Below are 26,582 nucleotides of genomic sequence, written 5' to 3'. Positions count from 1 at the left end.
GATGTCCACGACGTAGGTGGCCAGATGGACCTGCAGTTTGGGGAGAGGTCAGGGCTGGAGATGGACATCTGGCCCGTCCATCCAGTGGAAGCTGTGGGAGCAGGTGGTCTCAACTCCAAGTTCACTGCTGTAACCCAGTTCTCTGCCTGCAGCCCCAGCCGCCCCTCCCGGATGTGCTGGTCTGGATGCTCAGTGGGCGGTGCCGTGTGGCCTGGGCCCGGATTCCTGCCCAGGATGTGCTGTTTTCTGTGGTGGAGGAGGAACGGGGCTGGGACTGTGGGAAGATCCAGAGCCTGCTGCTCACAGTGAGGGGTCCTGGGGGGTAGGGTGCTGGGGATTGGAGAGGGATGAGGCTCTTAGGGTGGCACAGGCATTGGGGCGGAGCCACACGATGCATGGTAGGAGTCCCAAACTCTTTATTTTTTTATTTATAATTGTTGGCTTCACCATGTTGCCTGTGGGATCTTAGTTCCCCGACCAGTGATCCAACTCGTGTCCTTGGCAGTGAAAGTGCTGAGGCCTAACCACTGAACTGCCAGGGAATTCCCTTAAAACTCTTTACTTAAGTTTTTAAATTTTTTTAATTAAAATTTTTTAGTCAAAAATTTTAATTAAAAATTTTTATTTGATTTTTAAACTTTTAACAAATTAAAATGTTTCAATTAGAAATTTATTATTATTTAAAAAAAGTATATCATATGTTGTGCCACTGGCAAAAAAATTTAAAAAAGGATACCAAACTCTTAATTATCTAAAATGCCAAAAGGAAATTGTGCCTTTACCCAGGTGAGTTTTGATGTGCGATAAACAGCAGATCTTGTCATCTCTGAGCATGAACTTGCCCTGGCTCTGAGCATGAACTTGCCCAGACTAGGCTCTGACAGATGGGCTGGGTTTTGAAAATGGGACTAGTTGCTGATAAGTCCAGCTGATGTGGGGTAGAATATTTCTAAATGAGGCGTCCTTGGGATAGACACCAGCAGGGGTCCCTGGTGGTGAGTTGTGACTTCTGGGTAAGGGACAGGGAATCTCATGTGCTGGGAATGAGGGGACACAGGGCTGAGTGTGGGGTAGCAGAGTGCAGAACTCAGAGCATGGTTTGGGGTCTGGGGTTTGGGGCATAGGAGGTGGCAGTGTTGGCACAGGGGGGACAGGGAATGGAAGTTAAGGATAATGGAGCCTCAGGTGGAGGGCATGAAGAGGGTCAGGTACAGGGAGTGCTCTTTGTTTTTTTGTTTGGTTTTTATTTTGGCCATGCTGCCAGGCAAGTAGGATCTTAGGTTCCTGACCAGGGATCGAACCCATGTCCCCTCCATTGGAAGTGCGGAGTCTTGACCCTGGACCACCAGGCAGGTCCCCAGGGAGTGCTCTTTGGATTAGGGATCTGGTGATACAGAGAGCAGAGCCCTGCCTTGGAGGAGCAAGAGGATTGGTCTCGCAGGGGTAGTAAGAGGTGGGGCCCTAACATGGCTCCTCCCACAACAGGCACCAGGGGCAGCCCCTGGCGAGGTCTGTGCCAAGCTGGAGCTCTTCCTGTGGCTGGGGCTGGGCAAGCAAGCCAAGGCCTGCACTGCAGAGCTCCCCGTGGACCTGCTGCCTGAGCCCTCAGCTGGGCTGCCCCACAGCCTGTACCGGGACGGTGAGTGCAGGCTGTGAGGTGGGCGGGCTGGCTCTCCATCTGCCTCAGGTGTGGGACTACATGCTCAGCTGGGGATTCGGAGGGGTCTGAGGTCAGGGACTCCAGTGGTCCCTGAGCTCACACTGCCCCTTCTTTCCCTCCACCCTAGACTTCAGCTACTTCCAGCTCCGGGCCCACTTGTACCAAGCCTGGGGGGTGCTGGCGGCAGATGACAGTGGGCTCTCGGACCCCTTTGCTCGAGTCCTCATCTCTACGCACTGCCAGACCACGCGGGTGAGGGCTGGGCTGGGAGGTGGGTGGTGGAGGGGCACTGGGAGACTGAGTTTCTTCCAAGGCTCCCAGTCTCTCTTCTGCCCTCTATTTTCAGGATGGGATGTTGGATCAGATTGCCCTGATTTAGGGGGTGGTGTAGAACCAGGGGGTCTTAGGGGTGACGGGTTCTCCTGATGCTACCTGCTGTTACTTCCCTTCCTGCATGGCCCTCAAGGTCCTGGAGCAGACACTGAGCCCTCTGTGGAATGAGCTCTTGGTATTTGATCAACTGATCGTGGACGGGAGGAGGGAGCACCTGCAGGATGAGCCCCCGCTAGTGATTGTCAATGTCTTTGACCACAATAAGTTCGTGAGTGTGACCTGGGCCCCACCTGGGTTCCCACCCCCAAGGACCCTCCTCTCCTCGTCTCGATGCACCCTCCCGGGGTTCCTGAGCCTCTTCTAATTTTGTCTTCACTGCTCTGCTCCCCGCAGGGCCCCGATGTGTTTCTGGGCAGGGCCCTGGCCGCCCCGAGGGTGAAGTTGATGGAGGACCCTTACCAACATCCCGAACTGCAGTTCTTCCCCCTGAGGAAGGGACCCCAGGCAGCAGGGGAGCTCATCGCCACCTTTGAGCTCATTGAACTGGACTACAGTGGTGGGCTTGAGGTCAGAGGGCTGGGGTCTAGTTGGGACACCCCGTGGACCACTCCTGCAATTCCTCCAGGTCCTCCCACTGCGGGAATGTGGGCACGTCCCAGGGTTACTCCTCCAACTTCCGTACCCCCAGAGAATGCAGGCTGCAGGTCTGTCCTGGGGCCACCTCACTGGACCTCCTGACTCCAGGGAATACTCGAAGTAGACCTTCCCTCGGTTCACCTTGCCAGGCCTCCAACCCCAGAGGACCCAGGCTATGGGTCGATCCCCTTGCTCAGACACCCATCCTCTCCCTGTACCTGGCTGTTCCCGAGACAACCCCCTCCTGCCAATCTAGCCTTGCCAGGTTCCTCTGGATTTCTATCTCACCAGCAGTCCTCCATGTCTTTACCCTGAGTCCAGACTTCCCCTCCTCCTGCCCGATTCCTCTCTGAGGTCTGATCTCGCCTCCCTGCAGCCCTCAGTGCCCAGTGATGTGGAGCCCCAGGACCTGAGCCTCCTGGCTGAGCCCTTCTCTGGACGCCTGTCTTTGCCACCCCATGTGCACCCGGTGCTCAGGGAGTTCCGCGTTGAGGTAGTGAACTCACATCCTCCTGCCTTCCCCCCGTCTGGGTGTCCTTCAGTGAGGTACAGGCCCCTGAATCTCCCCCTTCCCAACTTCAGGTACTGTTCTGGGGTCTCAGGGGCCTTGGCCGCGTGCATCTGTTCGAGGTGGAGCAGCCCCAGGTTGTGCTGGAGGTGGCGGGTCGGAGAGTGGAGTCCGAGGTCCTGGCCAGTTACCGTGAGAATCCCAATTTCACCGAGCTCGTCAAGCATCTGACGGTGGTGAGGACATGGGCTGGGGCCAAGAAGTGCTGGGCTGGGAAATGGAATAGGGCAGTGAGATGGTGAATTCCTGGCTGGTTATACTAGATTAACCCAGGGGTCACCAGACTTTCTATAAGGGTGTGTGTACTCAGTTGCTCAGTTGTGTTTGATTTTTTTGTGACCCCACGGACTGCAGCCTGCCAGGCTCCTCTGTCCATGGAATTTTTCGGGCAAGAATACTGGAGTGGTTTGCCATTTCCTCCTCAAAGGGATCTTCCCAACCCAGGGGTTGAATCTACATTTCCTGTGTCTCCTGCATTGCTGGTGGATTCTTTACCACCGAGCCACCAGGGAAGCTCCTCTATAAACGGCAAGTTAGTGAAGATTTTAGGCTTTGTGGGCTATAGTCTCAGTTGCAATTACTCAACTCTGCTTTTATACACAGTCTTAAGAAACAAGGAAATGAATGAGTATGACTGTTGCAAGAAAACTTTGCTTGTAAAAACTGGCAACAGGCTAGACTTGGTTTACAGGCAATGATTAGCCGATCCCTGGATTAATCCATGAACTGGTGATGCTCTGTTGGCTCTATTGATTGAGTGGATTAGCCAAAAGTCATGTGTGAGTCTGAAGGAAACTGAGACACCAGGGAGTTAGAAAGATAAATACATTCTTTGTTTAATTTATAATTACCATACTGTAGTGTGGGCTTGGAGTCAAATTCTGGCAGTGTCACTTAAGTGCTTGTCAAATCACTTGTCTGATTAGAGCTTTAATTTGTCTGCTTGTTTGTTTGAAAAAGGGACAGAAGTGTGTTATGAGGAGCCAAGGAAATAAAGGCTCTTTAATATTTATTTATTTATTTTCGGGTGCACTGGGTCTTCATTGCTGTGAGCAGGCTTTTCTCTTGTTGCAGCGAGCAGCAGCTACTCTCTAGCTGTGGTGACTGGGCTTCTCATTGCAGTGACTTTTCTCATTGTAGAGAACGGGCTCTAGGGCACTTGGGCTTCAGCAGTTGCCGCACACAGGCTCAGATGCCCCACGGCATGTAGAATCTTCCCGGATCAGGGATGGAAAGAAACCCTTGTTCCCTGCATTAGTAGGTGGATTCTTAACCACTGGGTCACCAGATCAGATTAGATCAGTCGCTCAGTCGTGTCCGACTCTTTGCGACCCCATGAATCGCAGAACGCCAGGCCTCCCTGTCCATCACCAGCTCCTGGATTTCACTGAGACTCACGTCCATCGAGTCAGTGATGCCATCCAGCCATCTCATCCTCTTTCGTCCCCTTCTCCTCTTGCCCTCAATCCCTCCCAGCATCAGTCTTTTCCAATGAGTCAACTCTTCGCATGAGGTGGCCAAAGTACTGGAGTTTCAGCTTTAACATCATTCCTTCCAAAGAAATCCCAGGGCTGATCTCCTTCAGAATGGACTGTTTGGATCTCCTTGCAGTCCAAAGGACTCTCAAGAGTCTTCTCCAACACCACAGTTCAAAACCATCAATTCTTCGGCGCTCAGCCTTCTTCACAGTCCAATTCTCACATCCGTACATGACCACAGGAAAAACCATAGCCTTGACTAGACGGAGCTTTGTTGGCAAAGTAATGTCTCTGCTTTTGAATATGCTATCTAGGTTGGTCATAACTTTCCTTCCAAAGACTAAGCATCTTTTAATTTTATGGCTGCAGTCACTATCTGCAGTGATTTTGGAGCCCAGAAAAATAAAGTCTGACACTGTTTCCCCATCTATTTCCCATGAAGTGATGGAACCAGATGCCATGATCTTCGTTTTCTGAATGTTGAGCTTTAAGCCAACTTTTTCACTCTCCACTTTCACTTTCATCAAGAGGCTTTTGAGTTCCTCTTCACTTTCTGCCATCAGGGTGGTGTCATCTGCATATCTGAGGTTATTGATATTTCTCCCAGCAATCTTGATTCCAGCTTGTGTTTCTTCCAGTCCAGCGTTTCTCATGATGTACTCTGCATATAAGTTAAATAAACAGGGTGACAATATACAGCCTTGACGTACTCCTTTTCCTATTTGGAACCAGTCTGCTGTTCCATGTCCAGTTCTAACTGTTGCTTCCTGACCTGCATACACATTTCTCAAGAGGCAGATCAGGTGGTCTGGTATTCCGATCTCTTTCAGAATTTTCCACAATTTATTGTGATCCACACAGTCAAAGGCTTTGACATAGTCAATAAAGCAGAAATAGATGTTTTTCTGGAACTCTCTTGCTTTTTCCATGATCCAGCAGATGTTGGCAATTTGATCTCTGGTTCCTCTGCCTTTTCTAAAATGAGCTTGAACATCTGGAAGTTCACAGTTCACATATTGCTGAAGCCTGGCTTGGAGAATTTTGAGCATTACTTTACTAGCGTGTGAGATGAGTGCAATTGTGCAGTAGTTTGAGCATTCTTTGGCATTGCCTTTCTTTGGGATTGGAATGAAAACTGACCTTTTCCAGTCCTGTGGCCACTGCTGACTTTTCCAAACTTGCTGGCATATTGAGTGCAGTACTTTCACAGCATCATCTTTCAGGATTTGGAATAGCTCAACTGGAATTCCATCACCTCCACTAGCTTTGTTCGTAGTGATGCTTTCTAAGGCCCACTTGACTTCACATTCCAGGATGTCTGGCTCTAGGTCAGTGATCACACTGTCGTGACTATCTGGGTCGTGAAGATCTTTTTTGTACAGTTCTTCTGTGTATTCTTGCCATCTCTTCTTAATATCTTCTGCTTCTGTTAGGTCCATACCATTTCTGTCCTTTATCGAGCTCATCTTTGCATAAAATGTTCCTTTGGTATCTCTCATTTTCTTGAAGAGATGTCTAGTCTTTCCCATTCTGTTGTTTTCCTCTATTTCTTTGCATTGATCGCTGAGGAAGACTTTCTTGTCTCTTCTTGCTATTCTTTGGAACTCTGCATTCAGATGTTTATATCTTTCCTTTTCTCCTTGGAAGTCCTTAATGTTATTACCGATATGGTTGGATTTACTTATGCCACTTGGCTATTTGTTTTCTATACATTTCATTTATTTTTTGTTCCTCCTTTACTGTCTTCTTTTGTATTAAATAGACATTTGTTAGTATACTACTTTAATTCCTTAGTTGATATTTACTTAGTTGCTCCAGGGATTACAGTATGCATACTGATTTTTCACCGTCTGTTTCAGATTAATACTGATTTAGTTTCAGTAAAATAGAAATACTTTGCTCTATTATAACTCCATTTTTCCCTCTTTGGTGCTGTGATTGTCACATATATGTAAAATAAAACCAACAATACAGTATTATAACTGTGTTCCCCCTCCCCACTCAGGATCATAGACATAGACATAGAATTTCTGGATTAAAGGGTATATATAATTTTTATGGTGTTAAGTCTATATTAGCAAACTGAGTATTTCTCCTTTACATAATAATAACAACAACCTCATGTTTCTGATAGCACTTTGTAGGCTCCAAATTACTTTTGTATCTGTTATGTCATGTGATGCAATAGCCTTTCCAATCCAGGACTGTATCCCCTTTTTAGCTGGGGAGTGGGTTGGGAAGGCAGTGACTCACCAGAGATGACTCAGTGGGGCTGTGGACTTGGAATGCACATTTAGCTGCCTTGTTTTCTCACCTGTCTCTGCTGCGGCCTTTTCCTGCTCCCCGAGTCTGTGGAGATCCAGGTCCTCTCTCCCACCCCCAGGACTTGCCGGAACAGCCTTACCTGCAGCCCCCTCTCAGTGTCCTGGTGATCGAGCGCCGGGCCTTTGGCCACACAGTGCTTGTGGGGTCCCACGTTGTCCCCCACATGCTGAGATTCACTCTCCGGGGTCAAGAGGATGCCCCTGAGGAGCAAGAAGAGGAGGAGACAGGGGACTTGGTCCCCAAGGAACCTCGAGGTAAGGGGCTCTCCGCCTAGGGGCCACCAGACAGAAGTCTTCATCTAATTCCCGGCTGAGATGGCTCCCAGAGACCCTCCAGTGGGACATGGAGTCTGATTTCTACTTGCCTGTCCTTCTCCTGGTGTCGTTGGTCCCCTCTCAGGACAGAGGTCCCTGGACCCCTTCAGGGCCGACAGGACACCCAGACGGCTCCTGAAGGTGATGGAGTGGGGGGAATGTATGGAGAAGGGGCTGGCAGGGCTTGGGGTGGTGCTGGGCTAGGGGCGCTGAGTTCTTGCTCCCCCAGGCTCCTCTGAAGAAGCTGCCTCTGGGAGGCCTCCTGAATCGAGGCCCGGGGCTGGAGGAGGACATCCCAGAGCCTGAAGAGCTTGACTGGTGGTCCAAGTACTATGCATCACTGCAGGAGCTCCAGGGCCAGGTGGGAGCAGGGGAAGGTGCTGGGGGTGGGAGTGGTGGAGCTGGAGGCAGAGGAGGGTGAATGGTAAGAAGAAGGAGCTCATCAAACATGGAGCTCTACAGATTTTCAAAACTGTTACAGCCATCTTTGCTCATCTTTGCCACAGTTTGAGAAGTTGGGGACTATTAACTCCATTATCTAGAGCTGTGTTGTCCAACAGAAATATCATGTGAGCCACGTATGCAATTTTAACTTTTGCAGCAGCCACATATTTAAAAAAGTGAAAGGAACCAATTGAAGTTGATTTTTAATAATATGTTTTATTAACCTAGTGTATCTACAATAGCATTTCAAGAAGTAACTATCAAAAACAATTAATAATGAAATAATTTACAGTCTTAATTTATACTAGTCTTTGACATCCAGTGTGTAGTTTGCACTTGGAGCACAGCTCAGTTTGGACCAGCCACATTTCAAGTGCTCAGCAGTTCCACATGTAACTGATGGTTACATATCAGGAGTACATGATAAACTAAGGCTTTGGAAACACAAGGGCACTAAGGCTGTCACCAAGTATACCAGCTCCAAGTAAATATAATATGCCTAGCCGCTGTTAACAGAGAAGGCAATGGCACCCCACTCCAGTACTCTTGCCTGGAAAATCCCATGGATGGAGGGCCTGGTGGGCTGTAGTCCATGGGGTCTCTAAGAGTCGGACATGACTGAGCGACTTCACTTTCACTTTGAAAACACAAGTAGGCTTACCCAGCTGGAACTTGAACTAAAGTTTCCCAGCTCCCTATCCTGGGAAAGGGGTAGATGAAGGAGGTGAAAGGAATGGAAGGATCTCTGACCTGCCCATTGATTTCAGGCCAACTTTGATGAGGATGAAATGGATGACCCTGGGGATTCAGGTAAGAGATGGGCTTTCTCGCTTTTCCTCTTTCTGTCTCCCTCCCTTTCCCAACACCATGCTTCTTTCTTTCTCTCTTTTTAAGATTTATTTATTTATTTTTGGCTGTGCTGGGCCTTCATTGCTGTGTGTAAGGCTTTCCCTAGTTTCTTTCAGCTAGTGGGGGCTCCTCTTTCTCGTGGCGCATGGGCTTCTCATCCTGGTGGCTTCTCTCGTGGAGCACGGGCTTCTCATCCTGGTGGCTTCTCTTGTGGAGCACAGGCTCTAGGCACATGGACTTCATTAGTTGCAGTGTGGGGGCTCAGTAGTTGCAACTTGCAGGCTCTAGAGCGCGCAGGCTCAGTGGTTGTGGTGCATGGGCTTAGTTGCTCCACGGCATGTAGGATCTTCCCGGACTAGGGATCAGATCTGTGTCCCCTGCATTGGCAGGTGATTTTTAACCACTAGATCACCAGTGAAGCCCCACATCAGTTTCTAATGGGGCATTTCTGCTAGTCCCAGATGGAGTTCACCCCATTTCTGTGGATGGGGAAGCCCATGACCAGAGTGAGCCTGAAGTCAAAGGCCTTGTGTCCCAGAAAAAAGCGCTCGCCACTCTCAAGGTAACTGGGTGTTGGGAGAGAGAATTTTGCTCCCATTCTGAGATATCGGGCTGTCACTGAGGCCCTTGCCTTTCAGATTTACAACACCTCCCTGGAGGAAGAGTTTAACCACTTTGAAGACTGGCTGAATGTGTTTCCCCTGTACCGTGGGCAGGGGGGTCAGGGTGGAGATGGAGAGGATGAAGAGTCTGGAAAGCTTGTAGGCAAGTTCAAGGTATGTTTGGGGGAGGAATGGGGGACCAGGGAGCACAGACAGGGATGCAGGAGGAAGTCTCTCTTAGCAGTGTTTTTTCTGCTCCCCATTCCCATCCCACCCAGGGCTCCTTCCTCATTTACCCAGAATCAGAGGCAGTGTCCTTCTCTGAGCCCCAGATCTCCCAGGGGATCCCATAGAACCGGCCCATCAAGCTCCTGGTTAGAGTATATGTTGTAAAGGTGAGCATCCGTTGACCCTGCACGCCTCTAAATCGAAAAAAGGTAATGTACGCAAAACCTACAGACAGAAGGGATAGGAGTCCAGCTTTTTCACTTTTCAGGTGGAAAATCTTAGGCACAAAGTTAAGAGACTCCCCAAGGTTACACAACTTGCTCATGGCAGAACCTGAATTTACTGCTTAGATCTTCTGACTCCTTATTTGTAGTTCTAGTCTCATATTAAAAGAATGGGGAGAGTAATTCCAGGAAGAGCACAACCCATAAAGCTTCATGATGGCCTCCCACCAAAGCCTTTGTACAGGTCTTCCCATTGTTGCAGGATTTTTTTTTTACTTAAAAAAAAAAATCAATCATTGAATGAATTAACTATTTTTGGCTGCCCTGGGTCTTCATTGCTATGGGAGGGCTTTCTCTAGTTGCAGTGAACAGGGGCTACTCTTCGTTGCAGCGCACAGGCTTCTCACTGCGGTGGCTTTTCTTGTTACGGAGCACGGGCTTCAGTAGTCACAGCACGTGGGCTTAGGTGCTCCGTGGCATGTGGGATCTTCTCGGACCAGGGATTGAACTTGTGTCCCCTGGATTGGCAAGTGGATTCTTAACCACTGGACCATCAGGGTTTTCACTCAGCAGGGCCCTGAAGTTTCCTTAAAGGCATCTCAGAGAATGAAGGGAGTGAGGGGGTTGCTACACATTTACTTCCAGCACAGAGCAGATGCTGTGCTTTTATCTAGTTTAAATATAGGGATTCTAAGGTGTAATTTAAAGAAACATTCTGTGGCTCTTCTGCCATAATCTAAGCATCCTAGTGCATACACTAGATAATGTGAATTACTTGGCTGTTTTTCCTTTAATGTTTCATGGGCAGGGACAATACAATATGTTCTGTATCTAATTATAATGGCTTATTTTCTGTGAACAGCTTTCTTTTTGTTTTTTGGTGTCTCTAGCCCTGAATACAAGCTGTAAAGAGGGACAGCTTTGCATCACCTATGAAATGTGTAACTTTGGGCACAAAGCTTTGCTTTTTTAAAAAAGCATTTTTATTTTGTTTTTTTTTTTTTTTTTGGGCTTAGCTGGGTCTTCATTGCAGCGTGCAGGCTTCTCTAGTCATGGTGTGAGGGTGACATGTAGGATCTAGTTCCCTGACCAGGGATCAAATCTGGACCTCCTACATTGGGAGTGCAGAGTCTTAGCTCCTGGACCACCAGGGAAGTCCCACTATGCTTTGTTCTGGGACTCAGTATCCTTATCTGTCTACAGGCAGATAAGATATGCTGTCTTCACAGCAATTGGAAAATCAAATGAGATGATGCATCAGTAACTTGGTCTAGTTTGTTAGACTACTAGTAGACTAGACATACTAGTTTGGTAATTATCCTTATTTTATAGGTGTTTTGGTACCTGTGGAAAAGTCCAGACTCCCTTGGCCCACTCCCCTCTTCCTTCTGCTCCCACTTCCCATATCTCAGTCCCAACAGTACATTCATCCTAGACAATAGGAAGGAAGGTCCTTTCCCTTCTATTTATTTATTGTTTTTTCAAATTTTGGCTGCACTGGGTATTCATTGCAGTGCTTGGGCTTAGTTGCCCCACGGCATGTGGGATCTTAGTTCCTTGACCAGGGATTGAACCCTACATGCTGCTGCTAAGTCGCTTCAGTCATGTCTGACTCTGTGTGACCCCATAGATGGCAGCCCACCAGGCTCCCTCATCCCTGGGATTCTCCAGGCAAGAACACTGGAGTGGGTTGCCATTTCCTTCTCCAATGCATGAAAGTGAAAAGTGAAAGTGAAGTCGCTCAGTCGTGTCAGATTCCTAGCGACCCCATGGACTGTAGCCCACTAGGGTCCTCCATCCATGGGATTTTCCAGGCAAGAGTACTGGAGTGGGGTGCCATTGAACCCCACATAGCAAGGTAGATTGTTAACCACTGCACCACTAGGGAAGTCCCTCCCTCCCTTCTATTTATATCATAAAACACCTGTTTCCTGAAGTCTCTGGAGACCTTGCAGTCATCTGGACCTTCTGCTTCTAACAGCATTGCAGCATAGATGGTCTGAAATAGTTTCCTGATATAATACATCTAGAAATGCTAGATAAGCAGTCTTTTATACAAATGCTAAACTCATAAGAAGGGGAATTCTCAGTGGCCAAATGAGGAAACAGCAGGAATCCCTGAACAAGCCCTGAAGTCAGATTCTCTTGAGAGGATTTCTCCATATCTGGACCCCAAGCCTTAGGTTCTAATACGGAACATCCTATACAAGGTGGGAGACACAACTAAGAAACTTGCCTAAAGCAGGACCCAGGAAGGGCTCTACTGTCCGTGAAAGGTAGTCAAGAGGAAGCCCACCCACTGGAAAAGGAGCCTGTAAGGTAAATGATCTGTCTTAGCCTCTGTTCCAGCTGGGTGAAACAGAAAAAATACCTTTCCTGAGGATTTAGTATTAGGGTTTTGCCCTCACATTGATTTAGGACTTGAATTTTTTTTTAATGTATTTCTTTACTGGGCTGTGTCAGGTCTTCGTTTGGGCATTTGGGATCTATGTTGTGTCACGTGGCGTTTTCGTGTTGTGGTACAGACTCTAGCTGTGGTGCACGGGCTCAGCAGCTGCAGCTCACCGGCTGAGTTGCTCTGCAGCTGTGCGATCTTAGTTCCCCAATCAGGGATCCAATCCACGCCCCCTACATTGCAAGGTGAATTCTTAACCGCAGGACCACCAGGGAAATCCCTAAGACTTGAGATGTTATTATCTGCATAATCCAGAAAACTCAAAGCTGAGAAATCAGCTTAAAGTGGTTCCAAATCAGCCTTCACAGACTCCAGAGATTTAGATAACCAAATTTGGGTTCACAATCCCAAATGACAATCTATATAAGAAAACAATCATCAGGAAAAATTGTTAGAAAGAAATAACACAAAGGAGAATTAGATCTCTAAGGCTTTGGATGTTAGAGTTTTCAAATATTAAAATACAAAACAGCTGTTTAAAATTATTTCACAGGCAGAGAACAAAAGGCTATAGAAATTGACTGGGCAGGACTTCCCTGGTGGACTAGTGGCTAAGACTCTGCCCTTCCAATGCAGAGGGCCCGGGTTTGATCTCTGATCAGGGATCTAGATCCCACAGGCTGCAATTAAGACCCAGTACAGCCTGATGAACTATGGAATGAGGTTTGTGACATTGTACAGGAGGCAGGGATCAAGACCATCCCCAAGAAAAAGAAATGCAAAAAAGCAAAATGGCTGTCTGAGGAGGCCTTACAAATAGCTGTGAAAAGAAGAGAAGCAAAAAGAGAAGAGAAGAAAAGGAGAAAAGGAAAGATATAAGCATCTGAATGCAGAGTTCCAAAGAATAGCAAGGAGAGATAAGAAAGCCTTCCTCATCGATCAATGCAAAGAAATAGAAGAAAACAACAGAATGGGAAAGACTAGGGATCTCTTCAAGAAAATTAGAGATACCAAGGGAATATTTCATGCAAAGATGGGCTCGATAAAGGACAGAAATAGTATGGACCTAACAGAAGCAGAAGATATTAAGAAGAGATGGCAAGAATACACAGAAGAACTGTACAAAAAAGATCTTCATGACCAAGATAATTACGATGGTGTGATCACTTACCTAGAGCCAGACATCCTGGAATGTGAAGTCAAGTGGGCCTTAGAAAGCATCACTACGAACAAAGCTAGTGGAGGTGATGGAATTCCAGTTGAGCTATTCCAAATCCTGAAAGATGATGCTGTGAAAGTGCTGCACTCAATATGCCAGGAAATTTGGAAAACTCAGCAGTGGCCACAGGACTGGAAAAGGTCAGTTTTCATTCCAATCCCAAAGAAAGGCAATGCCAAAGAATGCTCAAACTACCACCGCACAATTGCACTCATCTCACACGCTAGTAAAGTAATGCTCAAAATTCTCCAAGCCAGGCTTCAGCAATACGTGAACCATGAACTTCCAGATGTTCAAGCTGGTTTTAGAAAAGGCAGAGGAACCAGAGATCAAATTGCCAACATCTGCTGGATCATCAAAAAAGCAAGAAAGTTCCAGAAAAACATCTATTTCTGCTTTATTGACTATGCCAAAGCCTTTGACTGTGTGGATCACAATAAACTGTGGAAAATTCTGAAAGAGATGGGAATACCAGACCACCTGACCTGCCTCTTGAGAAACCTATATGCAGGTCAGGAAGCAACAGTTAGAAATGTACATGGAACAGCAGACTGGTTTCAAATAGGAGAAGGAGTATGTCAAGGCTGTATATTGTCACCCTTTATTTAACTTCAATGCAGAGTACATTATGAAAAACTCTGGGCTGGAAGAAGCACAAGCTAGAATCAAGATTTCCGGGAGAAATATCAATAACCTCAGATATGCAGATGACACCACCCTTATGGCAGAAAGTGAAGAGGAACTCAAAAGCCTCTTGATGAAAGTGAAAGAGGAGAGTGAAAAAGTTGGCTTAAAGCTGAAGATTCAGAAAACGAAGATCATGGCATCCGGTCCCATCATTTCATGGTAAATGGATGGGGAAACAGTGGAAACAGTGTCCGACTTTATTTTTTTGGGCCCCAAAATCACTGCAGATGGTGATTGCAGCCATGAAATTAAAAGATGCTTACTCCTTGGAAGGAAAGTTATGACCAACCTAGATAGCATATTGAAAAGCAGAGACATTATTTTGTCAACAAAGGTCCATCTATCTAGTCAAGGCTATGGTTTTTCCTGTGGTCATGTATGGATGTGAGAGTTGGACTGTGAAGAAGGCTGAGCGCCGAAGAATTGATGCTTTTGAACTGTGGAGAAGACTCCTGAGAGTCCCTTGGACTGCAAGGAGATCCAACCAGTCCATCCTAAAGGAGATCAGTCCTGGCTGTTCATTGGAAGTACTGGTGCTGAAGCTGAAACTCCAATACTTGGGCCACCTCATGCAAAGAGTTGACTCATTTGAAAAGACCCTGATGCTGGGAGGGATTGAGGGCAGGAGAAGGGGACGACAGAGGATGAGATGGTTGGATGGCATCACCGATTTTATGGACATGAGTTTGGGTGAACTCCGGGAGTTGGTGATGGACAGGGAGGCCTGGTGTGCTGCGATTCATGGGGTCTCAAAGAGTCAGACATGACTGAGCGACTGAACTGAACTGCAGCCAAATAAATAAATAATATTTAAAAAAATTTGCTGGGCAGTTTTGAAATAAGGGCTTCCCTGGTGGCTTAGCTGGTAAAGAATTCACCTGCAATGCGGGAGACCTGGGTTCGATCCCTGGGTTGGGAAGATCCCGTGGAGAAGGAAATGGTTTCCCACTCCAGTATTCTGGCGTGGAGAATTCCATGGACCACAGTCCATGGAGTCACAAAGAATCAAACATGACTGAAATACTTCACTTTCACTTTTCACTTTCCCTTTGAAAATAATAAAATTTCTAAAGCTGGAGTGCCATTAAAAATCAAATGTCATTTTTTGTTTTATTTTTAAAATTTATTATTTATTTTGGCTGTGCTGGGTCTTCTTTGCAACATGCAGTACTTTGTGGCATGTGAGCTTAGTTGCAGTATGTGGGATCTTAGTTCTCCAACCAGGGATTGATCCTGGGCCCCCTCCATTTGGAGCGCAGAATCTTATCCACTGGACCACCAGGGAAGTCCCCAAATCAAATCTTATTAAATGCACATACATAGCAGAATGGGTGAATAAACTATGGTAAGTCCACACACCAGTGTACCATGCAGCTGTGAAAAAGAATGAAGAAGATCTCTGAACTGAGATGGAGTGATTTCCAAGACACGGTATAAAGTGAAAAAAGCAGAATACAAAGAATACCTACAGAGTGCTGCTCTCCATGTAAGAAAGAAAAAGATCCAAGGAATTTACATAGTTGTTCCTCTGTGCACCAGAAATACCAGAAGAATAAACTAGAAACTAAAGGGGCTGGTTTACCTAAAGAGTGTGGATGGTTAAGAAGTGGAAAGAAAGGGAGAATGCAATTCAAGCAGTGTAGTGTGTACTATAAGCCAGGCACAAGGCTAAGCGTTGCTACCCTGGAATTAAAAAGCTAATTCTAAAATTTCTATGGAAGAACAAAGTACCAAGAGTAGTCAAGACAATTTTGAAGAACAATGTAGGAAGACAAGAATTCTTATAAGCTATGGTAATTAAGGCAGTGTGGTTTTGGCATGGGAACAGATGATTAGGCCAATGGGACAGGGTAGAAGTTAAAAAAAAAAAAAAAAAACAGACACAGATGGGAATTCCCTGGTGGTCCAGTGGTTAGGACTCCATACTTCCACTGCTGGGAGTCCAGGTTTGATCCCTGGTCGGGGAACTAAGATCCTGCAAGCTGTTCATCTTGACCAAAAGAAAAAAAAAAAAACAGACATAGAAATTTACACCAGAGTTGGCACTGGAGATCATTTGGGAGCAAAATGAGACTGTTCTGTAAGTGGTCCCATGAAGATGGATTATTTGTGTGGAAAAAATAAAATAAAATGAAATTCCTAACTTGTAGCATCCACAAAAAAATCCAGCCTAATCTGATATTTGATTGTGAAAAGCGAAACTATAAGGAAATATTAAGATATCTTTATGATCTTGGGTGGGGGGAAGTTTTCCTAAATTAGGAAAAAAATAATATATGTTGACTCCATTCAGACTAAACTTCTAGGCATCCATAAACATGTTCGATTAAATGACAGCCTAAACACAGGCTGGGTCAGATATTTACCCTATGAATAATCAATAAAGGGCTAGTGTCTGCTATATACTTAAGTAACTTCTGCAAATCTGTAAGAAGACCAAAAAGAAAAATTGAGAAAAAAATATGAAAAGGGAATTAACTGAAGAAGAAATTCCAATGGTCAATAAACATATTAACAAGTCTTACAACTTAGGACTCCCCTGGCGGTCCAGTGGTTGAAACTCTGTGATTCCAATGCGGGGGTGGGGGGTGCAGGGTGGGAGGTGGTGAGGGTTCGATTGATCCCACAGGCTGCACAGGAACTAAGATCCCACAAAGAAACAAAAGAACAACAACAAAACCTGCACTTTAATTGTAATCTGACAGGCAAATAATTGAAACCGTCAGAAATTTCCCTCCCTTTGATTGGCAAGATTAGACCGGGGCGGGGCAGCTGTAGAACTCTACCGCAGTGCTGGTAGAAGGAGGCATTAGTTCTCTTTGCTGCTGCAACCAATTACCACATACTTACCATCTGTCTATCATCTTACTGTTCGGAAGAGCAGAAATCCAAAACAGGTTGCACTGGGTTGAAATCAAGGTGTTGGCCCAACTGCTTTCCTTCTACAGGCTCTTGCAAACAATCATTTACTTGTCTTCTTGACCTTCTACAGGCGGCCTGTGTATCTTGGCTCATGACCTCTTCCTCCATCTTCAAAATCAGCAGTGTAGCACCTTCAAATCTCTCTCCCTGACTCTCTCATCTCCCTCTTTCACTTATAAAAACCTTTGTGATTATATTTGACTCACCTGGATAATCTAGGCTACTTCCTTCATCTTGTGATCTTTAATCGCATCTGCAAAGTCTCTTTTACTACGTAATGTAAGATATTCATAGGTTCAGGGATACTTGGACATCTTGTGGGGTGATTTATTCTGCCTGCCACCGAATGTAAATTGTTATAACAACTTTGGAGAACAGTTTGTAGTAAGATGTACAATATGTTGTCAAATGGAAGATTCTCATAGCCAATACCCAGTAATTATGCTTCTAGATAAAATCTTAGAAAAATTTTCATATAATGTGTCTAAGAAAACATATATGTTCATTCTAGTATTATTTGTAATAATAAAAAATTTAGAAATAACCTATGCTATGCTATGCTATGCTAAGTCACTTCAGTCATGTCCGACTCTGTGCGACCCCATAGATGGCATCCCACCAGGCTCCTCCGTCCCTGGGATTCTCCAGGCAAGAACACTGGAGTGGGTTGCCATTTTCTTCTCCAGTTCAGGAAAGTGAAAAGTGAAAGTGAAGTTGCTCAGTCGTGTCTGACTCTTCACGACCCCATGGACTGTAGCCTACCAGGCTCCTCCGTCCATGGGATTTTCCAGGCAAGAGTACTGGAGTGGGTTCCTATTGCCTTCTCCTAAAGTGTTCCTAAATAGGAGAGAGAGTGTGTGTGTATCAGTCATATAACAAATACTACAGTTAAACTGAACGAACTACAGTAACATGTGTCAGTAAGAATACATCTCCCAACAGAAATTTGGATGAAGTAAGCAAGTTTCATGATTCCCAGTTTGTGGAAGGTGACACCAATAGGGTGTTTCCCCTTCTTTTTCCTGAAAATCACCCCCAAACAAGAACAATTAACAAAAAATCTGAGTTCCAATTATGCTGAAATCAGAGCCTTAAAACTGCAAACCACCAGGGCAGCTTAAGAGCCTCCAAGAGCTGTGCAGATAGAGTCATGTGCATGAAGGATGGGAGAGAGGACATCACTCATCAGAGCTCAAGATCAGCAGAGTCTGTGTCTCAAGAGGGAAGAGCACACCCTGAGGATTAAAGTTAGCATCACTCACCAAAAGCTAAAAATGCTGGATCAAATTTTAAAGACATCTTAAAATTTTTTTTAAAAAATTCATTGAATCATAGCTGATTTACAATGTTGTGTTAATTCCTGATGTAAAGCAAAGTGATTCAGTTATACATACATATATATATATATATATTCCTTTTCATGTGTCCATTATGGTTTATCACAGGATATTTAATACAGTTCCCTGTGCTACACAGTAGGACCTTGTTGTTTATCCATCCTACATATAATAGCTTGCATCTGCTAATCCCCAACTCCCAACCCATCCTTTCCCCACCTGCTCCCCCTTGGCAACCACAGTCTGTTCTCTATGTCTGTGAGTCTGTTTCTGTTTCATAAATAAGTTCGTTTGTGTCATCTTTTAGATTCCACATATAAGTGATATCATATGGTATTTGTCTTTCTCTTTCTGACTTACTTCACTTAATATGGCAATCTCTAGCTCTATCCATGTTGCTGCAAATAGCAGTATTTCATTATGTTTTTATGCTGAATTGTATTCCATTGTGTGTGTATATATATTATATGTGTGTGTGTGTGTGTATCATATTTTCTTTATCCATTCATCTGTCAATGGAAATTTAGGTTGTTTCCATGTCTTGATTATTGTGAATAGTGCTGCTATGAACACACGAGTGAATGTATCTTTTTTGTTGTTGTTATATTTTCTCTATTTCTTTTTGGCCATGCCAAGAGGCATGCAGAATCTTAATTCCTTGACCACGGATCAAACCTTTGCTCCCTGTAGTGGAAGCAAAGAGTCCCAACTACTGGACTGCAGGGAATTCCCTGTATCTTTTTGAAGTGCAGTTTTTTTCTGGGTATATGCCCAGGAGTGGGATTGCTGGATCATATCGCAACTCTATTTTCAGTTTTTTGAGAAACTTCCATACTTCAAAAACATCTTTTAAATGCAATGCTGAGCTTCCAAGAAAGTGCGAGATTTTTAGAGTAGAAAAAAACCCAAAGTAAAAGCAGGAACTGCTTTAAAATGCACCCACGGTTTTGTTATTTTCCACGTATGGTGAAGCTGACAGATCAGATGGCTGCCATTGAAAAGACTGTCTGTTGTTTGTTTCAGTTTTCTAGAGGTGGGGCAGGCTGTGCCTTGCAGGGTTACCCAGGAAACATGAGGGCCAGTCCGAAGGCAGAAGGAACAAGGGAAGTATGAGGGCCAGAGCCTTTGTTGTGCGTGTTTTTTTTTGTTTTTGTTTTTGACGGAAAGATGGGGCAAGGCAGCATAAGCAGGTTTATGACTGGTTAGTTTGAATAATTCCTACAGGCTTTAGGGTACAGGAGTTGTCTCGCTGTCTCTAGCTGTCTGAACCTGGCCGTGGGGATGATAAAAGCAGAGGAATATTACTTTCTGGAGTATAAAGGCCAGATAGAGGAGGTGGTTGGATGTTGTATGGGGTCTGGATTAGTTGGTTTGTATATGAAAAGTACTCTGGCAAATATGTTGCTTGCTAACTCTGGAAATTAGTAGCCTTGGCAGGGGCAGTCTCTCCAGCGTCAGTACAGCCCCAGATACCAGAGCATCAAGAATACAGAAAATCAGACTGGTGGTCCAGTGGTTAAGAATCTGTTTGCCAGTGCAGGGGACACAGGGTTCGATCCCTGATCCGGGAAGATTCCACATGCCTTGGGGCAACTGAGCCCTCCACCACAACTCCTGAGCTCCAGAGCCGGGGAGCCACAACAAGAGAAGCCACCACAATGAGAAGCCCACACATCACAATAAAGAGTAGCCCCTGCACAGCCAAAAACAAATAAAAGAATACAGAAAATATGGAAGTATAGCTAATACAGGAACTAAGAAAAAAGGAGTGGTAAAGCTGGCTTTCACCCCACACTCACTGCTGACCAGAGAGACCTCCTCTTCCTCATGACAGGCAGTGAGGACGGAAGATGAAACCCCGGGGCCACCTGGAGCCCCCCCCCCGACACCTTCAGCATAAGGATGAATGAAGATAGAAACTTGCAAGGCAGAAGGAGACACCAAGGCAGCTTGCCTGCCTTAACCCTGGTATTGATTAGAGGGGAAAAGTCTCCCTAAGCATCCACGACCACACGCTGCCTTCTCACCTCTGGTGTGATCCCCACAACCTCAATTAGAAGATTTCATTCATTTACCTGTTTCTTGTTTTTGGTTGCTATGGGCCTCTGTTGTTGCAAGAGGTCTTTCTCTAATTGAGGTGCCCAGGCTCCTCATTGTGGTGGCTTCTCCTGTTGTGGAGCGTGGGATCTAGGGGCAAGGGCTTCAGTAGTTGCAGCACTCGGGCTCAGTAGTTGTGGCGTGTGGGCTCCAGGGCTCCAGGGCTTGGAGGATTTAATTTAAAGTGGCTGCAGGTTGGTAGTTTGCCTAGGGAACTGGCAGAGTGAAAACAAACCCTCTTTGGCAGAGAACACCCACAACAAGCCCTCAGCATGAGTCATACCAAATATGAGTCAGGATTAAAAAGTACCCAAAGAAAAAGAAAAAGACCATCAGGAGTAAGAATTAGCAAAAATAACAGATTCAGACCCCAAGGCTGTTGATATTGGAATGACTAGATAGAGAATATGAAATGTTTAAAGAAATAGAATGAAATTAAAATGAGCAAGGAACAAGAGACCATTACAAATAAACAGCAAGTTTGAAGGACCAGTTAGAATGTTTAGAAATTAAAAATGTAATATTGGAAATTACAAACTCAATGATGGAGCAAAAGATTTGAAGTCATTTCACAAAAGCAAATATATATATACACAGAAGGCTAATAAACACATTCAAAAGTGAAAAAAAAAAAAAAAAGCTCAACGTGCTTCATCAGCAGGGAAACACAAATTAAACCCCAGTGAGCTTCAATTTTACATGGATGAGAATGATGAAAATAAAAAAGATTGACAATACCAAGTGCTGGGAAAGAAGAGGAGCAACTGGAACTCTGCTGTGTATAAATTCTATTTCAGTAATTTATGCATAAGTTATATATCTACTAAATTACATAGTTTTCAAAAATATAAAAAGTAAGTTTACTACATACAGTTTAAACCATGAAAGATTATAAGATCATGCTATATATTGCTTAGGGATGCATGTATATGTAACAGAAGTATATTTTCTTTTTGTGTGTGTGTGTGTGTGTGAGAAACCCTAATTAAAAAACCCCAAATAAAGAGTTCTCCCTACTTTAGAGATGGAAAGGGAATTAAATCCAGTCAGGGACTCAAGACATTTGTCTGTAGTGTTTTATTTATGAAGCTGGGTACACACATGCTCATTGTATTATTTTTTTATTTAGCTAAAATTTCTTAATTTAACAAAAGAGGACTTCCCTGGTGGTCCAGTGGTTAGGAACCCACCTTGCAATGCAGGGGACACGAGTTTGATCCCTGGTCCTGGAAGAGCCCACATGCCGTGGAGCAGCTAAGCCCAGGTGCTGCAACTCCTGAAGCCTACACACCCTAGAGCCCGTGCTCCACAAAAGAAAATCTGCTGCAGTGAGAAGCCCGAACCCCACATGAAGAGTATCCCCCTCACAGCGCAGAGAAATCAGTGTGCCCAGCAACCCAGACTCAGCGCAGCCAAAAATAAAAAAATCAATAAATTAAAAACAAAACAAAAAAAGGGATAAAAAGTAAAATAAAGTAAAAATAAAATGAAAGTAAAATATGTTCATTGCAAAAGAGTGAAACTCAAATGATATGGAAAGTTATGAATTGAATAGTAAATCCCTTATACAATGGAAAGAATGAGAAACTTTATTTTGGGGGGCTCCAAAATCACTGCAGATGGTGAATGCAGCCATGAAATTAAAAGACGCTTACTCCTTGGAAGAAAAGCTATGATCATCCTAGACAGCATATTAAAAAGCAGAGACATTAATTTACCAACAAAAGTCCATCTAGACAAAGCTATGGTTTTTTCCAGTAGTCATGTATGAACGTGAGAGTTGGACTATAAAGAAAGCTGAGCACTGAAAAATTGATGCTTTTGAACTACGGTGTTGGAGAAGACTCTTGAGAGTCCCTTGGACTGCAAGGCGATCAAACCAGTCCATCCTAAAGGAAATCAGTCCTGAATATTCATTGGAAGGACTAATACTGAAGTTGAAACTTCAATAATTTGGCCACCTGATGCAAAGGACTGACTCACTAGAAAAGACCCTGATGCTGGGAAAGATTGAAGGCAGGAGAAGGGGACAACAGAGGATGAGATGATTGTATGGCATCACTGACTTGATGCACGTGAGTTTGAGAAGGCTCCAGGAGTTGGTGATGGACAGGGAGGCCTGGCTGGAGAAGGCAATGGCACCCCACTCCAGTACTCTTGCCTGGAAAATCCCATGGGCGGAGGAGCCTGGTGGGCTGCAGTCCATGGGGTTGCAAAGAGTTGGACATGACTGAGCCGTTTCACTTTCACTTTTCACTTTCACGCATTGGAGAAGGAAATGGCAACCCACTCCAGTGTTCTTGCCTAGAGAATCCCAGGGACAGAGGAGCCTGGTGGGCTGCCGTCTATGGGGTCGCACAGAGTCAGACACGACTGAAGCGACTTAGCAGCAGCAGCAGCAGTAGGGAGGCCTGGTGTGCTGCAGCCCATGGGGTCGCAAAGAGTCACACACAACTGAGCGACTGAACTGACTATACATGTTTCCACGTATTTTGTTTCAGTATATATATATATATATATATATATATATATATTTTAAAGTTGTATTTATTTATTTATGGCTGCACTGGGTCTTCGTTGCTGCACACGGGCTTTCTCTAGTTGTGGCAAGCAGGGGCTCCTCACTAGTTGTGATGTGTTGGCTTCTCATCGCAGTGGCTTCGCATGTTGAGGCTTGTGGGCTCCAGAGTGCAGCTCAGTTGTGGTGCACAGGCTCAGTTGCCCCTCGACACATGGAGTCTTCATGGACCAGGGATTGAATCCATGTCCCCTGCATTGTCAGGTGGATTCTTAACCACTGGACCACCAGGGCAGCCTTCATTATATTCCTGTTACACCTATTTGTATGACAATAATTACTGTATTTCGATAATTAAGTTAAAAGAAAGTAAGTCACCTCATCCAACCTCTCAGCTAACATCTTGCAGTGGAAGAATTTTCCGTGGCAACTTTCTGTGTTTACTAAATCGGAGAGTAGGCCCAGCAAGGGCAACCTTGGGTTTTGACGTTTCTCTCATTTCCACCCCGTACTGTCTCCCTAGGCTACCAACCTGGCTCCTGCAGACCCCAATGGCAAGGCAGACCCCTATGTGGTGGTGAGCGCGGGCCGGGAGCGGCTGGACACCAAGGAACGATACATCCCCAAGCAGCTGAATCCCATCTTTGGAGAGTGAGGCTGGGCCCTGGACTTGGGGATGGGGAGTAACTTTGCCATCTGGCCCTGTGACTCTCACTCAGGCAGCTAGTAGTGATGGTGGGGGAATGGACAGGGGTGCTGAGTCCACCCCTTCCCCCGCAGGACCATCCCCAGGGTGTGGAGGTGTTCTCAGCTGTGCTCTCTCCTTGCCAGGGTCCTGGAACTCAGCATTTCTCTCCCTGCTGAGCCTGAGCTGACCGTAGCTGTGTATGATCATGACCTCGTGGGTTCTGATGACCTCATTGGAGAGACCCACATTGATTTGGAAAACCGATTCTATAGCCACCACAGGGCGAACTGTGGGCTGGCGTCCCAGTATGACATGTGAGTCCCACAGGGCCCTCGGGAGTCATTCTAAGTCTGACCAAAGACTTCAGAGTTCACATCCCACCTGAAGGTCCAGATCCTTTAATTTCATAGCAGGGGACTCCCCTGTGACCAAGACATTATAGCTTACTGGTCAAGAAATGGGCTTGGGAGTTGGGATCTGTAACTAATAAGTCACTTGACTTCCTTGAGCTTCAGTTTCCTCATCTGCAGAATGGGGGTAATAATATCAGTATCTCTTTCATAGGAGCATCTGGCATGCATACTTGATTTTCACCATTACTGTAAGCGAGGACTAACCTGTTCTCCAGTAGAGTTATGAACCTGAATCCTAAGTCCTCAAGGGCCGCCATCCCTGCCCCTGTGCCCAACTATGTTTATGTGCTGGATCCAACTGAGGCACCTTCCATTTCCGCCTGCAGGAATGGATACAATGCCTGGCGTGATGCATTCCGGCCTTCACAGATCCTGGTGGGGCTATGCCAATGCTGTGGCCTCCCCCCACCTGAATATCGAGTCGAGGCTGTCAAGGTGGGCAGCAAACTCTTTCTGACACCGCCAGAGACCCTGCCCCCAGGTACCAGTCTCTCTCTGTTGGACAATCCAGAGTGGGCAAGATGGCAGAGCAAGGTATGGGGGAGGCCACTGATGATCAGCCTAATGTGTCCCCAAAGATCCTGCCTCCCTCTGCAAGCAGAGGAGGTGAGTTTGGCTGAGTAAGGACAATAGTGGAGAGAAAATGGTCTTTGTTGGTGAGTGTGAGATCTCTGGGGAGCCCTAGTGAACCCCTCAGAGCCATAGCTAATTGAGGACACAGAAGTCCCATGCAGTATACAATATGGTGCAGAATTTAGCTTGTGCTTCATACATGGCCAGTGGTCTGTACTCTAAACAAGGTTTGCACAAAGGCCACAGCCCCTCCAATCCCACTGTCCCCCTACTGCTGGCTTTTCATTGGCAAAAGTTCTTACAGCAGCATCCGCCACTTTCTATGCATTGTGGACATGCCCTTCCAGGAGATGGGTTTGTCCAGTACAGCAGTTGCCTCAGCCCCGAGTGTCTATTGAGGGCAGGGGGTGGGGGTGGTGGGAAGGAGGGAGCAGAGTTGGGAACCGTGTGGAACCCAAGCTCATGAACCTCTTGTTGTAGGTATCAGGGGCTCCAAGGCGGCAAAGGATGTCTCTGAGGAGGCCCAGGCATTGCTGGTGCTGCGGTGCTGGCAGGAGATGCCAGGGCTTGGGATCCAGCTGGTACCTGAGCACGTAGAAACACGGCCCCTCTACCATCCCCGCAGCCCAGGGCTGCTGCAGGTGAAGGAGGGCTCAGGGCGCATCCCCAGAGCCCCAGGACTCCCACCTGGTCCTGGACCTGGGCACGGCCACTTCTGACTCTGGCTCTTGATCCTGGTCCCCACCCTCCCCATTCCAGTCTTGGACTTCCATCCTGGACCCCCTCCCCTCACCCCAGACTCTGGTTCTGAAGGAGTCCCAGCCCTGGCCTACCAAGGCTCAGATGTGGCACTCCCAACCTGACCTCTACCCCAGATTTCTAGGATCTGGACCTGGGAACACTGGGTCTCACTGTGGATCTCAGCCTTCCACTTCCAGGGCCTCATCTCTGAACCCCTAGTCTAACCTCAACCCTGGAATCCCCAGTTCAGACCCTGCCTTCATCCTCATCCCCCAGGATCTACCCCCCTGACTCCAGCTCTCCTTTCCACCTGGGGCAAGGCACAACCTCCGGCCCCAGGGCTGTTAGGGGAGGTGGGACCCCCGGAAGACCCTTCAGCCCAGTCCTGTGCCCCCAGGGGTCTCTTCACATGTGGATTGACATCTTTCCCAGAGATGTGCCTGCCCCACCCCCAGTTGACATCAAGCCTCGGCAGCCAATCAGGTAAGAGGAGTCCTGGCCCCTCCTCCCATGGGGCGGGCACATCTTGGCCAGCCTAGACAAGGGCCCCTGGTAAAGCAGGCAGAGCTGACCCAGGCTTCAGGTAGGCGAGCCATTATTCTTTTTTTTTTTTTTTTTCATAAGCCACTGTGAGTTGGGTGACACTTGAAACTGAAGAGAGTCCAAGTACCAGTTAACTACCTTCTGACCTAAGCTGGTCTGAGTGGGGAGTGTGTGCACTTCAGATTTCGTCAGCAATCTGTCACTTCCTGCCTCTGGGCTCTGCTTTCCTTGGTGTCAGTCTCATGGAAGCTTTTGCAGTCTGGAGTCAAAGTGACTTTTAACAGCACAAGCTTACATCTTACCAACCAGACTACTTGAGCAGAAAAATAAACACCTCTTTCCCAGTTAGAGCAAGTGTCTTGGGCTAACTATCATTGGACCAGCTTGGGTCAAATGCTGATTCCTGAACCAATCACTGTGATCAGAGGGCTGTAATACACTGATTGATCAGTCCTGGGTGATGTCCCCTAGGTGACAGACCCACCAGTATGACACAGTGGACAGTAGTGGGGGTAGGGTCACCCACAGAAAATCAAGGTGCTGTCGACAAATGAGGGGAAATTAACACTGGGCAAAACAACAGATGAAACCATTTGACAGCCCAGGACAGGGCTACCTGGGGTAGGATCAAGAATGTCGCAGCCCCTCCTCTGTCCCTTAGGGGCTTCATGCTCTCATCCCCACTTAGTGTTTCTCTGCAGACTGGCTCTCCCCGCTTGCACAGCACTTAAGCTTGTGGTAGCTCCAGATCTACGTCTGATGCTTTGGGACTCACGTTTTCAGGGTCT

At 46.3% G+C, this 26,582-nt stretch overlaps 1 protein-coding gene and 1 long non-coding RNA gene across 2 annotated transcripts in view; one reads left to right on the top strand and one right to left on the bottom strand.

Moving 5' to 3' along the window:
* The window catches only part of LOC129625078 (fer-1-like protein 4), a 45,500-nt gene that overhangs the window by 16,534 nt on the left and 2,384 nt on the right, over positions 1 to 26,582 (top strand). Inside the window, 19 exon segments of the mRNA XM_055543233.1 lie at positions 153 to 305; positions 1,486 to 1,639; positions 1,788 to 1,912; positions 2,127 to 2,261; positions 2,387 to 2,560; positions 3,006 to 3,122; positions 3,212 to 3,373; positions 7,059 to 7,254; positions 7,400 to 7,455; positions 7,544 to 7,675; positions 8,526 to 8,568; positions 9,069 to 9,169; positions 9,246 to 9,383; positions 9,488 to 9,604; positions 23,360 to 23,487; positions 23,668 to 23,838; positions 24,264 to 24,418; positions 24,991 to 25,151; positions 25,649 to 25,734. Coding sequence (XP_055399208.1) covers positions 153 to 305; positions 1,486 to 1,639; positions 1,788 to 1,912; positions 2,127 to 2,261; positions 2,387 to 2,560; positions 3,006 to 3,122; positions 3,212 to 3,373; positions 7,059 to 7,254; positions 7,400 to 7,455; positions 7,544 to 7,675; positions 8,526 to 8,568; positions 9,069 to 9,169; positions 9,246 to 9,383; positions 9,488 to 9,604; positions 23,360 to 23,487; positions 23,668 to 23,838; positions 24,264 to 24,418; positions 24,991 to 25,151; positions 25,649 to 25,734 — 2,504 coding nt within the window.
* Positions 7,476 to 17,043, bottom strand: LOC129625079 (uncharacterized). The gene is made up of 2 exons (XR_008701249.1): positions 16,813 to 17,043; positions 7,476 to 7,715 (listed from the first exon to the last, which is right to left on the bottom strand). It is a non-coding gene; the product is annotated as an uncharacterized LOC129625079 (long non-coding RNA).

Source organism: Bubalus kerabau, chromosome 13 (genome assembly GCF_029407905.1).
Source record: "Bubalus kerabau isolate K-KA32 ecotype Philippines breed swamp buffalo chromosome 13, PCC_UOA_SB_1v2, whole genome shotgun sequence".
In the NCBI taxonomy this organism is placed as follows: domain Eukaryota; kingdom Metazoa; phylum Chordata; class Mammalia; order Artiodactyla; family Bovidae; genus Bubalus; species Bubalus kerabau.
Note: the sequence above shows the minus strand (reverse complement) of the source record. Positions and strands in the feature narration are given on the sequence as shown.